At 46.6% G+C, this 20,489-nt stretch overlaps 1 protein-coding gene and 1 long non-coding RNA gene across 16 annotated transcripts in view; one reads left to right on the forward strand and one right to left on the reverse strand.

The window, feature by feature from the left end:
- Window positions 1-20,489, reverse strand: part of TNS1 (tensin 1) — a 316,581-nt gene that overhangs the window by 254,935 nt on the left and 41,157 nt on the right. Inside the window, exon 1 of one of the 15 annotated variants that reach the window (XM_072617733.1) lies at window positions 18,166-18,791. The exons of 12 other annotated variants lie outside the window; for them this stretch is intronic. In XM_072617733.1, coding sequence (XP_072473834.1) covers window positions 18,166-18,261 — 96 coding nt within the window. In that variant the 5' untranslated portion in view covers window positions 18,262-18,791. Of the gene's footprint in view, window positions 1-6,355; window positions 6,550-18,165; window positions 18,792-20,489 lie in introns of those variants that run through there. 2 more of the 15 variants (XM_072617743.1, XM_072617738.1) reach the window with 2 other exon arrangements.
- LOC140509801 (uncharacterized) lies at window positions 7,131-19,420 on the forward strand. Its single transcript, XR_011968923.1, has 2 exons — window positions 7,131-7,300; window positions 19,122-19,420. It is a non-coding gene; the product is annotated as an uncharacterized lncRNA (long non-coding RNA).

Genomic DNA, 20,489 nt, shown 5'->3' on the forward strand with positions numbered 1-20,489 from the left:
ATGGTTGGCACATAAAAGTACTTTGCATACTTTATCTCATTTGGCCCTGAACGTAATGGAGCATGAAATGCTTAAGATAAGAAGCTCACAGGCCTTTTCTCTCTTTAAAGAAAAAAAAATTTCTAAGAACCATACAACAGGAAGGTTTTGATGTAAAACCATCTGCTGTATCAAATCAGTACAGTTCCTGAACCCGAGGGACGAAGTGGAAGGGGTGGGAAATCTCAAAGGCAAGAACACTGCGCATTCCGGACTCTAGAGGGAGCTGCGGCTTCCACAGAGACTGGCCCATTCAAAAAATGAGGCGGGGAGATAAAGTTTCATGTGGGCTACAAAGTATCCAATTGGTCCTAAGGCTTGTTTGTGTTGTGTTTTTTTTTTATTTTTCTGGGAGGGTAAGGAGAGGATGGAGGTGGAAGACTTTTTTTTTCCCCTTTCAGCTTCTTAACCTAACAAGAGGTTTCCTGTGTCTGTTTCACATCAAGTACACCAAACTTTTTTTTTTTTTCGCTTTAATGTTAAGGATTTCTTCTGTTATCATAGTCTTGCCATTTCTCCTAGGGCAGCAAGATCTCAGAGATGCATGATTCCTTAAAGCTCAGATCTCTGCTTTGTAATGAAACCTTTAAACATTTCCTGGTAAATTCAATTAGCAAATTTCTAACTATTGCCTGATGTACTTCCAGATTTGATGTGGAAATCGTGTTTTTATGAGCAAACCAAGTTATACCTAATTCCTTGTTTTGTCTAAGCTGCCAAAGTCCCTCTGGATCTAAGGCTAATAAAAATCTTGCAGATATTCCAATTTTCCCCAAATTTCCCATAATCACCCCCCCCCCCGCCCACACACACACATAAATACTGTTTGGACACACCCACTTTCTCTGTCCATGTTCCTTTCTTTATTTCACACCCCAAATCTAATGGACCAGATCATTCAGCAGAATGTAAGCTCTCTGGGGGTAGGGTTTGCTTCTCATTTTATCTTTGGCACATTGTAGGTGCTTAATAAATTGTGATTGATTGATTGACTTTCTAATGCCTAGCACAAGCACCAATGTGCTTAATGCCTGTATGCCTGTCCCTATACTAAGCAATGAGGATACAATTTGGTTGGAACACAGAATGAATGAAAGGCATGAAGAGTAGTAAAATAAAATAAGCCTGGTAAGGCAAGTTGGAACCAGGTGGTAAAGGGTTCTAAATATGCAATAGAGGCGCTTGTATTTGATCCCACAGGTAATACGGAACCAATAGAGTTTATTGAGCAGTAGAATAACACAGTCAGATCTTCCCTTTAAGAGTATCCCTTTGGCAGCTGTGTTTAATAAATGTTTACTGTATTGAATCAAAGGGGGAAGGGAAGAGGTAGCAAGAGGGAATACACTGGTCCATTAGGGGAGGCTGAGACAAAATGAGGTGAAATGTTGGCCTCCTAAGGGTTGGCAAATCATGCTTCGAGACCAGGCAGAGCTGTTACTAACAACAGTATATTTTAAGCAGACACATCAGGAAAGAAGTATGTTAAGACCTCACAGCCCCACATCAAGCCCCCAGAATAGGAGAATGGGGCCAGAATGACCTCAGACAGACCCTAGACTACCTAGTTCTCCAGGTGAGCCCTGATTTGTGCCTAGATTGGGGAAGAGAATTGATGTTTTTAAGGTGATTCTCTCTCTGTGTCCCCCATTCATCCTTACTTGCATTAAAGCTTAGCCATGAGCCAATCAGACCTGTTGCTACTCATACAGTACATATACACACATATACTTTCTCAACAAGTATTCACTATATGCCAGACATTGCATAGGAATGTATGCAAGTATTAGGAATGCTAAGAAAGATGAGGGGATGAGGGGACACTGGGAGTAGAGGGACAAAAGCTGAGAAAGGGCATTGAGGAGAGCCAAGCTGAGATAAATGTCTCAATGGGAAATGGGTAGGAGTAAGGACTGGGGCGGGGGGGGGGGGGGGTCACTCTGGAGGGACACTGAGAATAAAAGGGAAGTGTCTGGGGGAGACACTGAGAAGAAAAGAGAATGGATTGAGAGATGCTAAGGAGGGGGTCAGAAAGAGGGGCATCAAAGGGAAAAACCTGGTCCAGTAAAAGGTGTTAGCCTGAGGTCTAGTCAGTGACAGGCCCCATGAATTCTACTTTCTATTAATTTACTTAAACTTCTTGTCAATTTCATCACCTAGACTTAAATCCCATCTTGAGACCCTCCCAGTTAATTGGCTAGTCCCATTTTTAAGAGGCTGTAGGATGAGGTACTGGAACAGGTCCCTGAACAACATGGCATAATGGATTTAGGGTTGGATCATCCAACCCCATTTTACAATCAAGGTTACTGAGGTTTGGAGAATGGAATGACTTGCATAAAGTCACACAGGCAGTGAGCCATGATGCCAATCAGGATTTGAACCCAGGTCCCCTGTCTCCAAATACAGAGAAGCACACAAATTAAACTCAGGGACATCCATCTCTCTTCTCTAGCTACTGACCCTTCTATCTCCTAACCTAAACAAGCTAGAGGGCCTAGAGAGGTGGAGGAGAGAAAGGGGAGGGAGCTGCTACACAGTGCCCTCAGTCTAGTCCTCAATTCAACACTTAAGGGAGGGAAGGAAGAGAAGGGAGGAAACCAGCATTGATTAAGCACCTATTGTGTGACAAGTCACTCATCTATAAAATGCAGGGGCTTCAATCAACTCTCAGGAAAATGCTTTTCAAAGAGGCACTGTGCATTGACTCTGCCTGGCCTCAGAGCACACAGGGACAAATTCTGTCTGTGCCATTCATTACCTCTGTGATAATGTACTTGGTCAAGTACCTTCAACTCAGTCTTAGTTTCCTCCTCTTTAAAATGAAGGGGTTAGATTAGTTAACCTCTAAAGTGTAAAGTAAATTATTCAGTTTTAGTACATCTAATGTGTCCAAGGGAGTCTAATAGGATTCAGAGGAAGAATTCTCACCCTGTTCTGATTGGATTTTCTAGGTCTCTTCATTAGATTAAAAGTGACTTAAAAGCCCTGCATCTAGGTGGTATAGTGGACAGAAAGCTAAACCTCCAGTGAGGAAGTTCAAGTTCAAATTTGACCTCAGAGAGTCTAGCTGTGCAAACTCGAGAGAGTCCCTTAATCTTTCCTGGCCTCAGTTTCCTCATCTGTAAAAGGGGAATAAGGGTCATTGTGAAGATAAAATGAGATAAATTTCAGAAGATCCATTTTGATAAGTATTTTGATATAAAAGCTTTTCTTTTTCAAGACTTTTTAGGTGTTATCATTACTATTCCTTTGTGAGGTGGGAGTTGAGGGCTATGGATGTGCCATGTTGTAACTATCAGATGACTGAATTGGCTCTGTTGGATTTTCTTAAATTTCTTTGTGAAAAGAGAAAGTTCACTGGGCATAGTGGCTGGGGGAAAAGAAACTATGTAGAAATGACTGATATAAAAACAAAAGCTATCCATAAGATGTGTTTAAAAATAAAGTAAAATGATGAGGTTGGGCTAGGTGATCTCTGAGATCTCTTCCAACTTCAGAATCTATGATCCTCAAGCAAGCTATTAAAGGAAATAGTCTAGAAGAGAATGGGTAAGGAAAGAGCTGGTTCTACAATGGTGACAGAATGGGATGGGTAGGAGAGATGGTGGAGGTAAGGAAGAACAAAGCACTAAAGATGACCCCAACACTGGGAGTGTGACAGATGAGGGGGTGCCACAGACAATAAACAAGCATTTATTAGCACCTACTAGATGCCAGGTGGTAACAAAATGAAATAGTCCCTGCCCCTGAGGAATTTTTACATTGTATCAGAAACAGTGAAGTCAGGTTTAGGGGAAAAGATTTGGATATGCTTAGTTTGGGACAGGTTGAGTTTGGAGAAGAAGGTGTAACATCCACACAGAAATGTGAATGTCAAAACCCAAGGAAGAGACCCTGGGGTTCTGGGGTCAGGCACCCAGATGGCTCAGCAGCAGGGTCAGAATGCTAAAGGTGTCTCTCAACCTGTGTCTAGATCCAGGGGAGGGACCATCCTGGCTAGGGGCAGTGGTAAAAAATAGTACAGATTACAGTGGAAAGGGATTTTTCCAAAAGAAGTTTTTCTTCCTCCCACTCTTTGGCAGTGGAGGGGCAGGGGACAGGAGGCCCACGGATGTGGAACATTATATATAATAGATTTTTTTTTTCAATTTGTTGATCAGTTTTGCTAATTTTTCCTTTTATTTTTTAAATTAATTTTTTTATGAGATGGCTTCCCAGAAGACGCTAAGGGGAGGAATATAAGGGAAATTTTAGGCAATGCAAAATCAAAAGATAGAAATAAGAAAAACTAGTTTTGAAAAATATTTTTAAGGAAATTTCTGTTCTTTGGGAGGTTATTGATGCATCTGACAAAACAAATAAGCAAAAAACAAATAGTGAGCTTTTTCCTGAACGAAAGAGATGCTAAACACCAGGTCTGAGGGGCTCTGGGACTCTGGGACAGGGCTGGAGGGGGCTAGACACACCCCTGACCCAGAGTGGAGTAGAAATCCCAGACTTGGGAGTCTTCATTTGGGACAGGATGAGATATAAAGGGCTCGTTAGCCCCTCCCAAGGTCACTTCATTTATTCTCCTGCTCCTTGGCAGAATGGGTTCCTCCAGTTGACCTTCCCTATTTAGAGGAGGGGAAGTGGGGAGGGGGAGAGGTTCTTTACTATTCTTTCAAAGGCTTCCAAGGAAAGAGTGCACAGGAAATCTAACCTCCATCCATCCTATTACAGAAGTGCCAACCCCTTTTCCTCATCTTTCAGCCTTGGTGGAGATGAAAACCAGCTGCTCACCAGTCTCTGTGTAGCAGGACCCCAGAGATTTGAGGCCCGTTAATCAGTCCTCATCCCCTGGCCTCCCACTCCACCCCGTTCAGCCTCCCCCATTCCAATCCTTTCCAGCCCTACAAAGCCCATTGATTATTCCTGCAGCATCCCTCCTATGGGTTAAAAACACTTAGAATCATAGAATATCACCACCAGCACCACCATTTGACCAAATTTGTACTTTAAGTTCTATTTTTCTCTACTAATCCAATCCCAAGACAAGATAGTCTCTCCCCTGGACTCAGACAAAAGAGTCTCCCTATTCTTTGAACACTCCCCCCAGCCCTCAGCCCTGTAAACAAGGTGGGATATCCTGGCCCTCCCAGCAGAGGCATCTGAACATCTGGACACCAGAACTCCAAAACTCCTATCTTTTTCTCAGACTCTGAAGTTAACCCCTGGCTAAGGTTATTCCCCAATAGCACTCTCATCTCCCTGACCTTTCCTGAATTCTGGGCTTTCTCTCAGCCAACCCATGGAGAGAAGGGGGTGGGGATATGTCTGGAGACCCCTCTATGAGGGTCTCCCTGAGGTCTGGCCATACTGCTAGGAATCTCTCTTCCTCTCTGCCCTCCCCCTATTCTTCCACTCATTTCCCCCATTCCATCCCTACCACATAGCCTCCCCAACCCGTTCTGCACTCCCCTAAACCTCTGCCCAGGAACAACGTGAATTACCTGGACCATGTGGGCTACAGGCTCTATTCCCAATCCCTTTGTACATACCTGCACTGGGGGCCAAGAAAGAAAGAGAAAATCCATGACCTGGCATAGGATAGTCAAGTCAGCCTGAGAAGGTTGAGAGGTAGATGATACTCAGGTAAAATCCCCATGGAGGAAGGGAACATTGGAGGTCATGGCCAAGAGTAGGTCTGTGATGGAATTAGAGTGGAACTCTCTCCAGTCCTGATTTTACCGTGATTTTCCAGGATGATGTTTGACACCCTCTCCACCCCGCCCTCCTCATGTCCCTCCACACGCACAACCTACCCCCAGCTCTCAATGCATCCACCCATCCACAGAGAGCTGGGCAGCTGCTGGAGTTCAGAGGGGACTTTCGAACATCTAGGCAGAATAGGGCTGCAGAGGGCTCAGGGAATGTCTCCTTCCTATCACCACTCCAGGACACCTTGTAGCCTCTGCCTAGGGAAAAGGGAAGCGGGGGAGAGGGATAGTTCTGGCTATGGTTATGAGTATAAGGGCCACAGACACACACAAGGAAGTCCAAAATATTAGCCAAAAGAACAAGTCAACCAGCACATAGCAACAACGGAAGAGGTCCCTAAGGTGTGAGGGATTCTTTCCCTAGAACTTTCTGCAACCTATTCAGATAGTGATTAGAGGGAGAAAGCCATCCCCCAGCCCCACACATACCACCAATGCTGACCCGGCTCTCCAATCTCCCTGGGGACCGGGTATTCTACCTAAGAAATCAGGCCAGGAATGAAGTGGAGACAGGGGCAGGGAATGACCCCCAGAGCTGAGAAAACCCGACCTACCCAGAGCATACAAGACAGACAGATCCACGTCATCTTCTAGCTGTATCCAGTCTCTTGGGTCACACCCCGGAGCCTAAAGACATGCCCTTTCTGAGGTTACCACTTGGGCCAAGCTGAGTAGAGCAGGACAGGGTAGAAGAGACCTTGCAGTCCCTCAGTCCTCTGCCTCCTTTCCCTGAGCTAGCATCCGTCTGGCTGCGCTTGCCGCCTGCCTCTCTCCCTCCTTTCCCTCCCTGCAGCTGGCCCTCCCTTTCCCCCTCCTCTTCCCCGCTCCCGCCCCCCTTGTCCCTGCCTCCTTTTTCTCTGTCCTTCCCAGTCCTTCTGGTGGAGTTGCAGGTCAGCTCCCTTACTCCTACATGAGTAAAAAGAAGATGGAAAAGGGAAGGGGTCTGGTGGCAAAGCTTCATTCATTTGTCCCCAATTGGATCCCCCCCCGCCACATACACACACACACACACACACACACACACACACACACACACACACACACTCACAGGTGTGTGTGTTCATGTACCTGCATCCCTCTTTGATCAATACCCCTCTCCCTCCCAACTTCTGCCTTCCCATTTTGGTGGCTGCTCTGATCCCCTAGAGACTTATAAGAACTCCAGGGCTGCCCAGTGACATGATGGTAGGAAAACATGGAAGTCAGTGGGCTACATTCCCCTTCTGCCCGACAGAAATGGAAGAGAGTATTGATGCTGTGAGAAAAGATTGAGAGACTGCCTCTCCATGGCAAGACAGCGCCCCACCTACGCCCCCACACACTGACAGCTTTGTGAAGTCACAAATGCCCGGAGTGGCCACTAGCACACACATACACAGACACAGACACACACACACACACACACACATACACACACACAGACACACACACATGACCAGTAACTGACAGTCCACACTCTCAGAGAGCCTAGAAGAGAATGCCAGATCCCGGTCAGCATGGTAAGTGGCCCTCCCCATCACTTCCACGCTCCCCCTCCCACTCACCCCCACACATTCCAATCTATGGACTTTTCCCCAGTATTTTCTTTCTTTCTTTCTTCTCTCTAAACATCTGTCCCAGCCCTTCCCTTCCTGAAGGGAGCCCCGCTCCAGTCTCCCGCGAGAGTCTGTTTTTCTTTACTCTTCCCCGGGCCAACATTTGGTTTGCATTTCCCCTCTTCCTCCTCCTCTCCCTCCTTCACCCCCCACCAATTCTTCTCCTTCCCAGGTCTCTCCTTCCCACCAATTCCTTCCTTCACTTCCCCCTCCCCCTGAGATTCCCCAGTGCCCACCAGCTCCAAACTTTCTCTGCTCAATAGCCTCCAGCCTCTTGCCCTCTCCTCTCCATCCATGTTCCCCTAGTCCTTGCTCCTCTCCCCCAGTATTCTTCCCAACCCTTGTCCCTGACCTTCTCCTCCAACATCCCCCAGTCCCTGTCCCTTTCCCTCAATTATTTTTTCCCTCCTTGCTTTTCCCCCAGTGCCCTCCCAAACCTCAGCTCCCCTCCTACTCTTGCCACATCCCCAGTTTTCAGACATCAACGTTCAAGGATATGACTGATGGGGGGAAGTGGGATACAGAATCCAGACTCTCCCTGCAGCGCTGCATGGGAATCCAGCAAAACTGAATAACATCACCCACCCCCACCCTTGCCCTCATTGTCTCCTTTCCTCTCTATCCCATTCTCTTCCAAAAAATTAAATAAATCTTTCCAAGTTTTTAACATGGCTGGGAGCAAGGGTGGGTGGGGACTGGTGAGTCACCCACCCAGTTCCAAGTAGAAGTCCCTGAGCATGAGGAGACTCTAAGGCACAAGCCCAGCCATATAGGCACACACCCTTCTACACACACACACACACACACACACACACACACACACACACACGAAATCACATATGTTGATTCCTAAGTACCATTTCAGCTAACATTTCCACGCTAACTTAATTCATGAGAGCAAGAAAGAGAAAAATCGCAAAGAAATCCTTTCATCCATCTCTTATATTCATATCTCTCTCACACGCACACACACACAGTCAGATATGTTGATACCTAAGTACCATTTCAGTTCACAAGTACACACTAACTTACTTCATAGGAGAGCAGAAAGCAAGAAAAATTACAAAGAAATCCTTTCATCCATCTCTTATATTCATAGCGCTCTCTCTCTCTCTCTCTCTCTCTCTCTCTCTCTCTCTCTCTCTCTCTCTCTCCCTTTCTCTCTCTCTCTCTCTCATACACACACACACACAAATTTACACCCACAAAGCTATCCTCAGTGACAAATTGAGAGGTTCTCCATCCCTACCTTCATGGATACATACATATACACATGCCAGGCATGAAGCCCTATACATGCTTGGCTAGATACTTGAATGCTTTGGCAAGCATGTGACCCTATGCAGGTGGCACGTATCCGTTGCACACATCCACGCTCTGACACCCACATGCACTCTCACCTCATCACCCTTTCTATCTCATCAGTCTTCCCAAAGTCCATATCACCTCCTCTACAATCTGTATCCTCACTCAGACCCTGACTCAAATCAGGTGTGCTGGCTCCAGACCATGGCTTAGCCACTCCATCCAGCCAAGGAAACCCTAAAGTATGAGAAGAACACTTATCAGCACAGACAGGGAAAGCAAGGAAAGAGACAGCACCACACTGGTCATCAGGGGACCTGGGTCCTAGTCCCAACTCTACCATTACCAGGATGAACTTGAACAGATCATTCCCCCTTCCCTGAGCCTCTATTTCCCCATCTGTAAAATGGGACAGGGGGATATAAGTGATCTCTGAAGGTCCTTCTGGTTCTGTTATTCTCCAGCGCTAGGCTGTAACAAACACACAGAATAAGAACTGCAATCCTGGCTCTCAGCATTGGGCAGAAGCTTAGGCATGAGAGAAGCTGTATTTCCACGTAGGACTTGAGGATGGGGGAGTCCCAAAACCTATTGACGGCTGTTTGACAGCAGGACTAGTAGAGACCTGGCAGTAACTCAAAGGACATCCCCCACCTCACCACCACCCAATTACAGATCTTTCTCCTAGCCTCTCACCCAGTCTCATACCCAGGGTCTGTGCAAAAGAATGGGGGTAGGGATTGATAACTGAGCCAACACTGCAGTTGTTGCAAGTTCCCCTCTCTGGCTGACTATGCAATCCCCTCTGAGATTCCCACTGAACATTCAACATTGTCCCTCTTCTCCCATCAGAGGCTTGCAGGGAGGGGAAAGTGGGGCAATAAGCAAGAGGCACCCTACAGTGATTCTGGGTCACTAACACCCTACATCCCCATCCCCAGTAACCTGACTCCTGGTACCGGCCAACCTCTCTCCTTCTGGGGGAGGGGGGCAGTTAACCTGCATGGAGCCCCCACCTGCCCCCATCACTCCGTGCCAACCAGCAGTCACTGCTTGCATCATAGGCACTTTTGCTTCTCTCGCTATCTCTGGATTTCTGAGAAATCACCTTTGAGCTTCCCAGAAGTGTGGGCAAAAGCCAGCCAGACAAAAGGCAATAACTCTGTGACACCTTCCCTGGCTCTGCTTCCTAAGTCCAGGCAGTTTCCTTCCCCAGCAGCTGCCCCACTCCCCAGACCCCAGCACTGGGGTTTATAATGATAGATAAATAAGTCTAAGGTTGGAAGAAACTTTGAGGTCATGCAGTCCAGGACCCTTCATCCTAAAGGTACCACCCATCTTCCTTCCTTCCTTGGCCTCCCTCCCCCACAAAGCAGAGGGGTATCTTTGCAATGCCAAAAGATTTTCCAAGAAAGCACACTATAATAAAGATAATCCATATTTATAGAGCACTTTAAGGCTTACAACAACTCTGTGAAGTAGAAAATACAAGTATTATTTTTGTTCTTCAGCCATTTTTAGTTGTGTTTGACTCTATGTCATCCCATTTGGAGTTTTCTTGGCAATGATACTAGAGTGGTTTGCCATTTCCTTCTCATTTTACAGATGAGGAAACTGAGGCAAACAGGGTTAAGAGACTTGTCCAGGGGCATGCAGCTAGTGTCTGAGGCCAGGTTTGAACTCAGGAAGATGAGTCTTCCTGTTTCCCAGTCCAGTGCTCTATCCACTGCGCCACCTAGTTGTCCACAGGTATTATCTAGATTTTACAGAGAAGGAAACCGAGGAACAGAGAGGTTAAGGAACTTGCCCACAGTTACACAGCTGGAAAAATTTCAAAATTAGGACTCTGCCACCGGGTAGTGAGTCAAATATACTCCTTTACTATGACATGTTACTCTGCAGATGTTTTATATTCTTTCCATGTCAGGAAATTCTTCTCGGTGCCTAATAATCAACCCTCTTGCTATATTCTAAGCCCCAGAAATCTCAGGAATCTCTGAATATATGTAATAATGACACATCAAACATGCCCTAAACTCTTCCTCTCAACAACCTCACCCCAACCTACCTCTCTGCACCTGGTTCACTGTTCCCCTACCCCAACATTCTACTCTAGCCAGATGGGATTCTTCCCAGATGAAAAGCGTAATGCGGCCCCACTTCTGAGCCCTTGGGCACCTCACTCCCCCATATGAAATGCCTTCTGGCCAACTAAATCCTATCTATCCATTCTTCATTATTCAAAGCCCAACCCAAGCCCTTCTGGATTGTTCCCCAATCCATGCTGATGTCTCCTTTTCCAAACTCCTTTCAACTCATTATATTGGTCACTCAAGTGATGCATCATGCACCTACCATCTTGCATTGAATATATCAGCTTCCTTGGTTGTTGCCTGTGAAATGTGGGTAACCATATTCATCTGTTTATTGTGCTTCACAAATAATCGCTGAGATGAAACTAAAAGTTCTCCATTCTCACCTAGAAATGTTAACCTCTGCTCCCCTCCACTAAAATAGTCTAAAGGTCAAGCCATAGACCTTTAGGAGGAAGAAGATCGATTTAGAGTCAGAGGAGGGTTTCAAACTTGACTTTGCTGTTTACCCACTGTGAGACCTTAAGCAAATTATTTAACCTTTACGGACCTCAGTTTTCTCATCTGTAAAATGGGCTCAGTCAATGGTTCCAGGTAGTCAGTCAATAAGTATTTACTATGTAAATGTGTGCTAAGTGCTGGGATTACAAAGAAAGGCAAAAACACAATCCTAGCCTTCAAAGGGGAGGGAAAACACACCAACATAAGCACCTCCAGTATAATCTACATCATTTTGTCTTGTTACGTAGGGAGGAGGAAGAGAGAGAGGGAGAGAATTTGGCACTTAAAGTTTAAAAAACATTAAAAATTGTTTTTACATATAATTGGAAAAATAAAATACAAATGCTTATTCATGGTAGGGTGAAGTACATACAAAATATATACAGCGTGAATGAGGGTAATATCAGAAGTGGAGAAGAGAGAGAGAGACCAGGAAAGACCTTTGCAGAGGGTGGAATTTGAGGTACACTTTGACGGAAGTCAGGGAAACAACGGTGAAAATGAAAAGGGAGACCCAGTCAGGCATGGGGGATGGTGTGAAAAGGCAGAGTTGGGAGGAACACCAGGGGCCAGGTTGTGAAAGGCAGTCATTTAAAAGCTAAACAGATTCTTTCGTATGTGCTCCTGGAACTCATAGGGATCCCCTAGAATTTATCAAGTGGGGAAGGATGACCTATTAGCAGCAGAGTAGAGGACAGGCTGAAATAGGGGAGAGATTTGAAGAAGGAAGACAAATTAAGAGGCTGTGGATATAATTCAGGTATGGGTGGGAAAGGACAAGAAATACGATAGAAAGTGGTCCCCAAACCTTTCCTTGTATGAAGCCTGTCTCTACTCAAATGAACCTGGGATCTTATCAGTTCAGGATTTCCCTCCAACACTGCAGACCCATCCATGCCTACCTATCTTGTAACTTATCCAGGTTTTCCCCAAAGTCCTATCTGCTCAAGCCCTTCCTGTATTTCTCCCTATTATCAAAAAATTCAGGGGGCACTATATAGTAATAATTAGACTATCAGGATTCATTGAGTAACAAAATATCTATTCACATAAGGACTCATGGACATCTTGAACTAACTCTTCTCCCACCTCATCCTTAACCCTATGATCTAAGGCTGGGGACAAATGGGCTAGACTAATCTGTAGAGTCCTCTGATCCTAGATCTCTACTACCTAACAGGTAAGTGAAGAAGCTAGTACATAGAGTGCTGGTCTTAGAAGCAGGAAGATCCAAATCCAAATCTGTCTTTCACTAGCTGTGTGACCCAGAGCAAGTCACCTAATCTCTGTCTGCCTCAGTTTCCTCAGCTATGAAATTGGGATAATAATGGTACCTATCTCCCAGAGTTGTTGGGAGGAACTGGGTAAGGCAGCTAGGGAACTCCATAGTACACAGAGCACTGGACCTGAGATCAGTAAGACCAGAGTTCAAATATGATCTCAGATACTCATTAGCTGTGTGACCCCTGGACAAGTCAATTACCTTCTATCTGTCTCAGTTTCCTCAGCTGTAAAATGGGGATGATAATAGCATTTGCCTCTCAGGATCAAATGAGATGACACAAATAGCTTAGAACAGTGCCTAACTCAATGTTTACACTTAATAAAAGGCATATTTCCTTCTTATTTCCTTCCTTCTTTCTTTCCTTTTTTCCTTTCTCTCTTCCAATTAATACAAGCTCCTTCAGGACAGCTCCCATTTCTTAAATATCCCTGTGTCCCTTAATATAGTGCTTTGCACAAATCAAGTGTCTGATGAATACTTGGAGAATAACTGACACAGGGCCACACAAGCAGTGACAGAATCAGAATCAGAATGAGAGACATCCTGCCTCTGACATTTGCTACTTGTGTATGGTCTAAACAGGCCCCCAGAGTCCTGTAAGCCTCCATTCTCTCAACTGGGAAACAACAGAGTTGGACTAGCTGGCTTTTGAGGTCTCCTCCAGTTCTAAGCCTGATCCTTGGACTGACCTCTCTCTGCTCCTCCATCACCCCAGTGTGTCCACCTTCATGAAGAGGCGCCTTTGCCCACTCTGTACAGACCTCCCTGCCCCCAAATTATACTCAGTAGATAGAATTGGCCCAGGTAAAAGACAAGGGTGAATTGGGGAGGACTTCAAAGAATCTTCTAGAAAAAGTGCCTTCTCTACCACTCAATCCAGGCCTGAGAGCATCTTCAGGGCTGAGAAAGTTCCAGGAAAGGAGAGGCTCCATCATCCCTCTCTGTAAAACAGGCTGCTGGCCTCAGAACATCCTCATTAATATCTGACCTCCATCTTTCTTGTAGAATTTCTAGCTCTTTCTTCCTGCTCTGTCTCCAAAGGAACTGGAAAACAGCTAGTTGACATGAACCACCTGGCACTCACTAAACTACGACCCTGGGCAAGTCATTTTACTTCCCTAGGATTCAATTTTCCTTACCTGCAAAATGAGGATGGTACCCTTTGTATTACCTATTTCACAGAGTGGTTTGAGGCTCTAATAATATAATATATATAAAACATTTTGACAGCTTTAGAGAATAACTCGGCTTCTCTTCCTTTGTAGTATATAGTCCCAATTCCATTAATGCTAGAAGGATATATCCCAGGCATATTACTGCTTTTACTCACAGTCCTCCAGATTGTACCGCACAGGTCTATTCACAGCTGGGGTTTAGCAAGACTGACCTTTTCCTACCTTTCATAGAATTTAGAACTGGAATGGACCTTACAGATAGCCTAACTCAACCCCTCATTTTACACATTAGGAAATTGAAGGGCAGAAATAGGATGTAACTTGGCCAAAGGATCTAATCCAAAATAACTGTAGTTTAGGATCAATTATAAATATAACATTACATAATGATATGTAATATAGGGCAGCTAGGTGGTGCAATGGACCAAGGAACCAGGAAGACTCATCTTCCTGAGTTCAAATCTGGCCTCAGACATTTACTAGCTGTGTGACCCTGGGCAAGTCACTTAATCCTGTTTGCCTCAGTTTTCTCATCTGTACAATGAACTGGAGAAGGAAATGGCTAACTCCTCCGGTGTCTTTGCCAAGAAAATCCCAAATGAGGTCACAAGAAATCAGACACAACCAGACAACAATAATACGTAATATGTGACTAGTGTTCACCACGAGTACTTTAAAGATGTCAAAATGCTTTATATTTCTTGTATTATTTGAACTTCACCACAACCCTGTGAGTTAGGTAATACAACTATTATCATCCTCATTTTACATGTGAGGAAACAGAGTCTTACAGAAGAGAACTCAGGTCCTCTTGACTCTAAATTCCTGGGGCTGTTCCCTGGGTCTCTCCCCACCTCTGAACAGAGTGGGAAACTGAGATACAGAGATATTGGGGATTTACCTCAAATTTCAGGAGAAATTTCAGAATCTGAATGTCTTAGCCTTAGTCTTGGGGCAGAATTGTCAGCTGCTACTATCCGCTTCATTATTCCTTAGCCTCCCCACCTGCAGAGTCAACTCCTTGACCCCTGAGCTAAAACAGCACTCCATCTTTTTGCTTGTCAAGGATAGAAGATAGAGCCCTGGCTGGCAGCCAGTGGGCAGTGGGAAGGGGTTGGTGAGCAGGAAAGGGGATCCAAGGAAGCTTCTGCTGCCTCAGCAGAACACCTCATCTTGGCTCATGATTGGCCAGGGAGGGACCTGCAAAGGCACCAGGAAAACCGCAGCCCCTCACCCTAATAGGCCCCACCTGGAGCAGGCCTGACCAGCGCACAGAGCTGAAGAGCCCAGCCGAGTCCCCAGTGCCTATCAGACAACCTTTCTGTGGCTAACCAACCCATCCCAACACACTTCATCTCGCGAGCCTGAAGTAGCCAGGGCTTACTCATTCCTAATCCTTTCCTGGATCAACAGATGACGCAAAGATTCCAGCCCAGCTATTCCTTCCTTCTACCCTCACATAAGACACAAAGTGGTGAATTGGGTGGCACAGGGCATAGAATGTGGGGCTTGGTGTCATTCACCAAGATCTCAGTTCAATTCCTGTTGAAGGCACTTAATAGCCGTGCGACTCTGGATAAGTCACTAAACACTTCTCCATCATGAAGATAATACTAAGAGTTGTTATAAAGGATCAAATGAGATAACATCTCATTAAATGTTTTGTGAACCTTAAATCATTATACAAATGCTATATATCATGATGACCTCAGACTAGGAAAACTGGGACAGGGTTGAGCAAAGTTAGCCTGACTTCCCTGATCTCTCCCTGAGTTCCATCTAGGACCCTTCCCATATCTCCCATGCGTGTGCCTTGGTTTCTTCACCTGGGACATGGGAAGGAGAGTCATTTACTTTCTTATCACTCACAGACCTTGGCAAAGGAAGGGTTCAGGGTGAATAGGTCTGGGAGAGGATCTATGATCTGGCCACAATTCCCACAATTTGTAATAAGTTCCTGGATCATGACTGTCTCTATCTCTATCTATTCCCCTGCTCTAATTTCCTGTCTGAAATGAAAAGGCCTGGAAATACCCATTCAAGATATAAAAGTGCCCAGACCTAGGAAGCCAGCTGCAGCTGCCATACCAGCCCATCAGAGTAAGAAATTCAATTCCCATCCAAACCGTCTCTGTCTTCCTATGGAAAAGGGAAGGGCAGGAGAAGGAAGGCTCTCTGGAAGAAGAGGGGAGTGGAGAGGTATTTGAGAACATTTGGTCCTCACAGTCCATTTCCCAGGCTTCCAATTGTAATGGAAACTGAAAATTGAGATCCAGAAGATTTTGAACTCAGGGCCAAGCTTGGAATGGCTTCAGGGACCTCTTATATTTCAGTCAGTCTCCTTTATATTTCTTCTGGATTTGGAGACAACACTTTTTGCTAGAGGATCTCAAAGCACTTTGGCAAGGGGTAGTAAGGGTGGCCTGGCATCATTTCCCTCTGCCAGCTAGGTGAGTGGGAAGATAAGTTGAAAGGCAGGAGTCAACTAAGAAGAAAGCCATCCTCACAGGACCTCAGAGTGCTAAATTCAAATTCTCCCATCTCAGCACAGCCTCTGACTTTGTGGCAAGGGGGGACAGGGATGGTGCAATCAGGAGGGAGCCCCATCACCAGATCTTTATGAAGCTGCAGAGTTAGGCCATTTTTGCGCATCATGCATGTTGTAGGGTCCTAATCCCCGTAATCCTTCTCCACCATGAATTAGCTACATGTCTTTTGGCAAGTAACTTATTCCTCTCTCTGCCTCAGTTTCCTCTTCTGTATAATGACAGCATCCCACTGAATGATCACCAAGCTTCCACATATCTCTAACATTCTGTGGCTACATGAAACTACATTCAGCCCAAATATGCCTTGCCCATAAGGAAGGGCAGTAGACAAACCCAATGGGGTAAAGAGAAATACCCAGAGCTTCCCACCCTCCCTCCCCAGGTCATGCTCCATTGCATCTTCCCATGCTCACTCAGAGGAACGAAAGGCAGGTTAGAAAGCAAAGCAGTCACAACCTTCAGAATCCCTCTCCCCTCCCAACACCACCTTCTCTTAGCTCAGGGGGCTCCCTGGGCTCTATGCCCAGCTGGCTTCTTGCCACCCCAGTTGTTAATTCCTAGCCACATGAGAAATGGTTCTTTCTAAAAGGGACCCCAGCCAGGAAGCTTTCCCACCATCTCCTCCCTCTCTCCCCACCCCCCACTCCCAGTCAAAGGGAAGCCTAAACCAGGAATGTGTTTGGAAAGGAAGGACGCTTTACCAAAGGGGCTATGCTGGGAAATCCAACCCCATTCCAGAAGAAATGTTATACACCCTGCTTCCCAGCATCTCCCTGGCTTGTCCTCTGTTCCCCAGGATCCTACCAACTTCTGCCACTATGTGAAGTATCCCCAGTTTTGACCCTCTTCCTAAATGTCCACAAATGCCATTCCTGGCCCTCTCCTAATATCCCCCGAGACTCTGCCTTCTCCACAAAGTTACCCTAATCCTTTTCTCTCTTGACAGTGTATGTAGCCCCTGCCCATCTTCCTCCATCTCATACCCCTCTCCCCCAGTGCATTCTGGCCCTTTCCTCTTTCCCCCAGGGTCTACTCCATCCCTGTCCTCCTTTCCATATCCTTTGCCTCTTTCCCCCAGAGTCTACTCCATCCCTGTCCTCCTTTCTGTATCCTTTGCCTCTCTCCCCCAGAGTCTACCCAAACCCTGTCCACCTTTCCTTATCTTTTGCCTCTCTCCCTCAGTCTACCCAGTTCCTGTCTATATTTCCCTATCCTCTGCCCATCTCCCCCAGACCCCACCACCTAGCTTCTGTTCCCTCAGTTCCCTCCAGCTTCTGTTCCTTTCACTGTCCATCTCTCTGGTCCCTCAGGCCATCAGAATCGGTCTGACATGGTGTCCCATGTTTATCAAGTACTGGCCAAACTCATCTCCCTCTTCTCATCTTTGCTCCTTGCTCTAGAGAGGTGAACCTCTGGTACTTCCAAGGAAAAAGCTTTTTCCAGGGACCCTTCCCCTCTCACAGAAACTTGGGGGCAGCGAGTCAAACCCCACAGAAAGGCCTTTCTGTGTCCAAATCTCCACATCCCCCAGAGGGTCTCTGTGTCTATTATCTCAACTCATATCCCAAATGCAAAGCGCTCCAGCTTCACATGGGGTGCTGCTGGGGTACCTGAAGGAGCAGCCATGGAGCGGAGTGGGTCATGGGCAGCAATTCTCCTCCCTGGCTTTTGCCAGAGGGATTCCCTGAGCCGAGATATTGAGGGCAGGGAAGACCCAGGCTCATGCATCCATCTCTGATGTTTTCTCTGGGGGTGATGAGGAGGAGAGAGATGCAGGGCAGGGAGAGCCTCGGGAAGGCCTGAGGAACTGTCACCGCCCACCAGCCCTAAGGGATGGGGAAGGGCATTTCCATCGGCTTACCTCCTTTCGCAGACAGAATCGGAGAGGCAAAAGGCAAGAGAAAAGATACTTGCCCCAGCGGATTACGCAGGTGAAGCACCAGCTCAAACGTGTCATGTTGTCACAGGGACCAGCTTCTCAAGGTGGGGGCCTTAAGGGACCTTAGCAAAGGACAGTGAGGAAAAAGAAGAGGGGAACAAGGGTTCTGCTCTCTCTCTCTCTTCCCTCCGTGGGTCTCCTCTGCCTCAGCCCCCAGTAATCTCTCTCCCATGCCCTTCAAAGGGAGCAGCAGGACTGAGGGTCAGTAGCCCCAAGCCGAGGGCCCCGCAGCTCTCCAAGGTCCCAAGTCGGAGCCAGGTGCTGCTTCCAAGAACCTTCTAACCAGTGTGGACTTCCCCGACCTTCTCCGGAAAGCCCTCCGGCTGCTCCCTCTCCTCCTCCCCTCAGCAGTGACAGCCTCTCGGCACACCTCTGCCTGTGTCTGGACGGATTCGGTCAAGCTGGGGCTCCTGGCTGCTCCACGCTGGGAGGGCTGTGCCAGGCAGACAACTTCTAAGGGATTCGGAGCCTTGAGAGAGACGCAGGTTTAATTAAGACGGGGGCTGAGCCTGTCACAGGAAAGAGACATCAGCCGGAGGAGCACAGATATCACAGCAGCACTGTGGTCCAAGTCTGCAGTGTGTGAGTGTGTGTGAGTGTGTGTGAGTGAGTGTGTGTGAGTGTGTGTGTGTGTATATGTATGTGTGTGCGCGTGTGTGAATGGATTCCCTCCAGATCTCACTCCAATCCCCCTATTGCTCCCCAGAGTACAATATGATTACTTGGAGGAGAGGCTACTAGCTCAATCCCAGGGCTTAAGAAAAAAATACTCAGTCACTCAAACACAATACTCCCTCCCATCCTGGATGCCAAATCCAGACCCCTGGACCCCTATTCCTGCTTCCTTCTCTGAACTCATCCTGGATCTCCTCTTTCAGCCTGGAAGAGAGGGGATAAACTGAAATGCTGCTAAGCCTATACAACCCAAGCTGAAACTGCGAGAGATCGTCCCAAACCAGCTCGGACCTCTGGGTGAAGAGGGAACTAACCTTCCCTTTTCCTTCCCAACCACCCTGGCCACATACTGATTCATAATAACAAAAGGTGCAGTGTTCAGATACCACGTAATCCAGGGGCTCTTACCTGGGGTCTATGAGGCCCCCAAGGGGACTTTAGATGGATTTCATGGAGTCTACGACCTTGGATGAGAAAAAAATGCAGTTTTTATTTTACTTTATTAACTTTTTGTTTTCTTTGTGATCTTACATATTTTTATTTATTTATTTTATTTAAGCATACTGTTCTGAGAAGGGGCTCACAGGATCCACCAGGCTGCCAAAGGGCTCCATGATCCAAAAGAAATCAAGACTCTCCGGTCTAGTTCAATATGCTTATTTTACAGATGAGTAAAAGTCATTTCCCTCACAGGAGAGAAATGACTTGCCCAAGGGCACAGGTAGTGAAGCAGGAGTTCCCTAGTTCTTCTTCCAGGTGTCTTTCCATTATACCTATTGGCACGCACATGTAGAAGAGGTGTTTCTCTCTGCCTCTGATCCATATGGATGATGTTCAGTGTCTCTCAGCAAATCTGAAAGCAGCAGACCCTGCTCTGGACCTAAATCCTTCCCTTATTTCACCCACTGCAAGTTTCAGTAGTGTGAGATTAGACTAGCCTGGAAAAGCTTCCCACTTCTCCACCCCGGTCCCCCAAGAACAGCTGAACTGAAGAGAGAAGACAGGAAAAGGTGAAAGATAGAGGGAGGGAGGAGGGTCTGAAGCATGGAAGAAGGCCTTGTAGAACAAGCCAGGGCTGCTTCTGGTTAGAGAGCCTGGAGGCCATGGTCCTACAGGCTCTGGCTCCCCCTTCCCCCTCCCCTTTTTTTCTCCCTGGTCTGTGCTTGCTGGCAGCTCTCCCAGTTTCTTGGCAGCATCAGAGCTGGGCAAGGCGCATGCTTTCCTCAAGGGGAGGGAGGGGTGTCATCCGGCAGCCTCTGATCCTCCCCAAGTCCCTCAGCCCTCCCCTCTACCCAGCTCTTCCAAGAGCCAGAGTCATCCATCCAGTCCATCCAATGAGAACTTCTGCTTCAGAGGAGCCCATGTTTCTGATGACCAGGCGACCAGTGAAAGAGAAAAAGGAGACCACTGACAGATGCTCAAAATGACTTGAGGCTCATATACATATAATCAATCCCATAATCCTTCTCTCATCATCAAGGCAAAGGATATAGTATCATGGAAGCGCATAGCTGGATAATCTAATTCAGACACCATCCCCTTCACTATCCCACATTTAAAGATGAGAAAAA

Source organism: Notamacropus eugenii, chromosome 6, assembly GCF_028372415.1.
Source record: "Notamacropus eugenii isolate mMacEug1 chromosome 6, mMacEug1.pri_v2, whole genome shotgun sequence".
NCBI lineage: Eukaryota > Metazoa > Chordata > Mammalia > Diprotodontia > Macropodidae > Notamacropus > Notamacropus eugenii.